The 4,301-nt window shown below is 43.5% G+C and overlaps 1 protein-coding gene across 1 annotated transcript; it reads right to left on the bottom strand.

Moving 5' to 3' along the window:
• Nucleotides 1–3,022: 3,022 nt before the first annotated feature.
• Nucleotides 3,023–3,985, bottom strand: LOC130038354 (E3 ubiquitin-protein ligase NRDP1-like). The gene has a single exon (XM_056130245.1). The coding sequence runs from the start codon at nt 3,983–3,985 to the stop codon at nt 3,023–3,025; it is 963 nt and encodes a 320-aa protein (XP_055986220.1).
• Nucleotides 3,986–4,301: the final 316 nt, after the last annotated feature.

The following is a 4,301-nucleotide window of genomic DNA, read 5'->3' as shown; positions in this document are numbered from 1 at the left end:
GTGGTGGGGAATGTGCACTGGTCGAGATTGTAACCCAAACATGAAAGCTTGTATCTATCTCACGGTGATTCAGTAAAATAAAACATAAATAAATAAATAATAACTTCCAAAATGCTCAAAAAAAAGATTTTCACTGTCTGTCACTGTTTTCCTGATATTCAATCATTTGCTTGAGTGGGCACCAGAAAAGTCTCCATTGTTAGACTTGTTGTTACTATTTTTAGCATATTGAATATACCACAGGGAGCTTGCCAGGCTCTGGTGTGCAGGCGGAATACTTTTACTAGCTTTCCGGGCTCTCTGAAAGGGACAAAGAAATTGAACCCGGGCTGGCCACATGCAAGGCAAATGCCCTGCTATCACTCCAGCCCATTAGGAAGAGTAGCATTGTCAAAATGGAAATACTCTCTGAGGCATTATACAGATTCAATAGAGCGCCTATAAGGACCTATGACAGTTTTCAAAGAAGTAGATAAAACACTCCTAAAATTAATATGGAAAAATAAACCCCCACAAATAGCTAAAGCAATTCTTGGGAGAAAGAAGATAAGAGACATCAGGTTCCCCAACTTCAAACTGCACTCGAAAGCCATAGAAATTAAAACAGCATGACACTGGAGTGAAGACATATCCTTTGGTCAATGGAATAGAGTCGAATATCCTAACAAAACCCCTCAAATATATGATCATTTAAATATTTCATAAAGGAGCAAAAGATATGACGTGGAGAAATAAAAGCATTCAACAAGTGGTTCTGGGAAAACTGGACAGTTAAATGCAAAAATAACTCAGACGTCTTTCTAATGTCAAGCACAGAAGTCAGATCAAAATAGATTGAAGACCTCAATATCAGAATGAATGCATAAGGCTCATAGAGGAAAATGAAGGCAGAACCCTCCATGACATTGAAGTTTGAGGCATCTTTAAAGATGAAACACCACTGAACAAGCAAATGGAAGCAAAGATAACAAATGGGAGTACATAAAGCTATAAAGCATCTGCACGTCAATGATGCAAATACAGCCCATGGAATGGGGATAATTATTTACCCAATACCCATCTGATAAGGGGTTAATATTCAAGATATATAAGGCATTGGCAGAACTGTACAAGAGAAAATGTCCATCTCATAAAAATGTGGAGAAGAAATTATCAGAAATTTCCTCAAAGAAGAAATATAAATCTATAATAGGCATACCAAGAAATTGTCTACAACAAAAATCATCAGGGATAGTCAAATGAAAACATCAGTGAGGTATCTCACACCACAGAGATAGGATCACATCGAAAAGAACAAGAGCGACCAGGAGGTGGAGGAGGAGGAGGAGGAGGAGGAGGAGGAGGAGGAGGAGGAGGAGGAGCAGAGGGTAAAGGAGGAGGAACACGAGGAGGAGGAGAAAAAGAAAAGTAGGAAGATTAAGAAGAGTAGGAGGAGTAATGAAAGAAGGAGGAGGAACAGGATTAGGAGGAAGAGGTACAGGAGGAAGAGGAAGAGGAGAAGAAGAAAAGGAGCAAGATTAAGAAGAGGAGGAGGAATAGGATGAGGAGGAGGATTAGAAACAGGAAGAGGAGGAAGAACAGGAGGGAGAGGAGGAGGAGGAGGATGAAGATGAAAAGAGGAGAAAAATAGGAGGAGGAGGAAAAGGAGAAGTAGAAGACCAAGAGGAAAAAGCAGAAGAAGCATACAGAGCAGAACAAAAAGCAGAAAATAAAGCAGAGAAGAGGAAGAGGAGAAAGAAGAAAGGAGTAGGAGAAGGGGGAGGAGGATGAGGAGAAGAGGGAGGAGGAGAAGGAGAAGGGGGAGGAGGATGAGGAGAAGAGGGAGGAGGAGAAGGAGAAAGGGAAGAGGAGGAAAAGGAGTAGGAGGAAGATTTATAAACTGAATTTTCTTAAATTGTGTTGTTTGAAAAGGTAGCTATAATCACAGAATTCCACAGAAAATAAATAATATATGGAGAAAGTTAAGAATTAAAATAGAAACAAACAATAAAGGTCAAAGGAAATTATCAAAAAATAACCAACTATAATGCCAAGATAGGCTGGAGTCTGGAAAAGTATCATGGCAATTGCTAAAAGAGGCAGTGGGCTGATTCTTGCTGAGAATATTGACCCTAACAGACTAGCACCGTACCCCTAAGCATGTGACTCACTATAGCACTGTAGCATTGTCCTCCTGTTGTTGTTCATCAATATGCTCGGGCGGACACCAGTAACGTCTCCATTGTGAGACTTGTTGTTAATGTTTTTGGCATATCGAAAAAGTCACGGGTAGCTTACCTTGCGGGCGGGATGCTCTCGGTAGCTTTCAGAGCTCTCTGAGAGAGATGGAGGAATGAACCCGGCTCGGCCACGTGCAAGGCAAAAACATCCTACCCACTGTGCTATCACTCAAGCCCTAGTCCAGTGAAAAGTGTGGGAAAGAATAACTCATCTAGAAATGGTTGTATCCTGCTCTATCACCAGCAGATGAGCTCATACCTATGAATAGGTCCAGACACTGTTAGAGCCAATTAATGATGGCCAGTTCCTGACCTCCCTGTTGTAAGGGTTTCAGTTCCACCCATAGCATTTCTTCAGGATGTCTGCTGCCCAGAACTGCCCTGTAAATGCTGTTTTGGCATGGTGGATTTGCCAGCTCCAACCCCTTTATAGTATTATAGGAATACAGTATTCTTATTCTACCTGCTCCTCTAGAGACATTGAATAACGTTGTGTTTTCTGAATACCATTGTGTTTTCTGAAAAATATCTGGAACCAGGGACTTATGGCAAGGAAACAGATGAAGTGAGACTGTATCAATCAGACTGAATATTTTGAATTTGTTTTAAGGGAAAGGAATAAGGGAAAAGGATGGAATCTTCATTTTTCACCTGAAAGGCCTAGCTGAGTCAAAAGTCTTCCACTTCCAGGTCAGGGCGATGAGTGGCAAATATTGGCCACTATAGTAAGATATGGTGAGGGATCAGGGTCCAATTTCAAGCAGGATTGGATTTTCTGATGTCGATCTCTTCCTGACAACTTGTCAGGCCTCCAGTAGGTCTTCCACGCCATGTGCAAAGATCATAACGATCCCAGGCTCCAGCACCATGTTTTCAGACATATGGTGATTCTCGGAGGCCATCACTACAACAGCCTGTAGGCCAGGGATGTGCCTGGCCACAAAGTTCTCATAGCAGTGCTGGTTCAGCTCTCTTGTCTCCAGTGTGGCCAGGCCCTGGGGCCAGCTGCACTCGTGGGAATTTTCAATCAGCTGATCGATAATAGAGGCGGGGCAGCCACTATCCACTAGAGAGCCCTTGGTAAGAGCCCGCATTGCAGTATCTGGTGTCGAGATTACCCAATCCCAGTGATTGACTTTTGCTGGTTGCAGGGAGTTCACCCACTGTAAAACCTCACGGTGCTCAGCTGTGTCCTCCAGGTCATGAAGGTTGGTTTCACTGTTGCGGAGTGTGCGCAGGTAGGCTTTGAGAGCCTGGATGTCCCGCTTCTGCACCACTAGCTGGTGTTTCTGGTCTTCTGAGGTCTTCTCCAACTCTACGATATGTGAGTGCTGCTGCTGTATTCGTGAGTGCAGGTGTTCAACACAGTTGTGTTGGAGCAGCTCATCCCTAGGCATCACCAGGCTGCAGCCCACCGCACACGTCACAAGGCGTTTGGGGTTGTGCTCGCAGACCCTGAGGTGAGTTTCAAGGTTAGCAAGCTGGATAACGGCTCTGCAGCCAAAGACAGAATTGTCACAGGAGATCTTCAGCTTTAACAACATTTTCTGCATTATCCGAGGAACTGGACATAGCTGGGTGAAGGTTAAAACAGTCCCATCTGCTGGGCATGTATGCTGTTGAGAGAACCAGTGAGTGATACAGGTCTTGCAGAAAGAATGCTCACAAGGAATTACCTGTACTGGGTCCTCCAAGACTCCACTACAAACAGGACAGATAAGGTCTTCATCAACTTCCCCTATGAAACGGGTTACATCATACCCCATGTCTCATCACTGAAGTCCAGGTCTTTCCAAGTGAGGAAGATAAGTTCTCTCAGTTCACAGGACTCCAACACTGATATGTTCAGTCAGTCCCACTCACTGAATGCTTCCAGTAACCCATCTTGGTGGTTTCTCTATGTGTGAATCACACTTGCTAGTAGCTAGCCCGTTGCCAGGGGAACTGATGTGATGTCACAATCAGGAACATTTTCTGGACCTTTTCCCTATTACATTACCTTTCTTCATATTTTCATCTTCATACACACCCCTACTTATATTTTCTTATAACTGTATATGAGATTTGGCTTGGATCAACTTT

Source organism: Sorex fumeus, unplaced genomic scaffold, assembly GCF_029834395.1.
Source record: "Sorex fumeus unplaced genomic scaffold, SorFum_2.1 ptg000075l, whole genome shotgun sequence".
Classification (NCBI taxonomy): Eukaryota; Metazoa; Chordata; class Mammalia; order Eulipotyphla; family Soricidae; genus Sorex; species Sorex fumeus.
The sequence above is the reverse complement of the archived record's forward strand: the minus strand, read 5'-3'. Positions and strand labels throughout refer to the sequence as shown.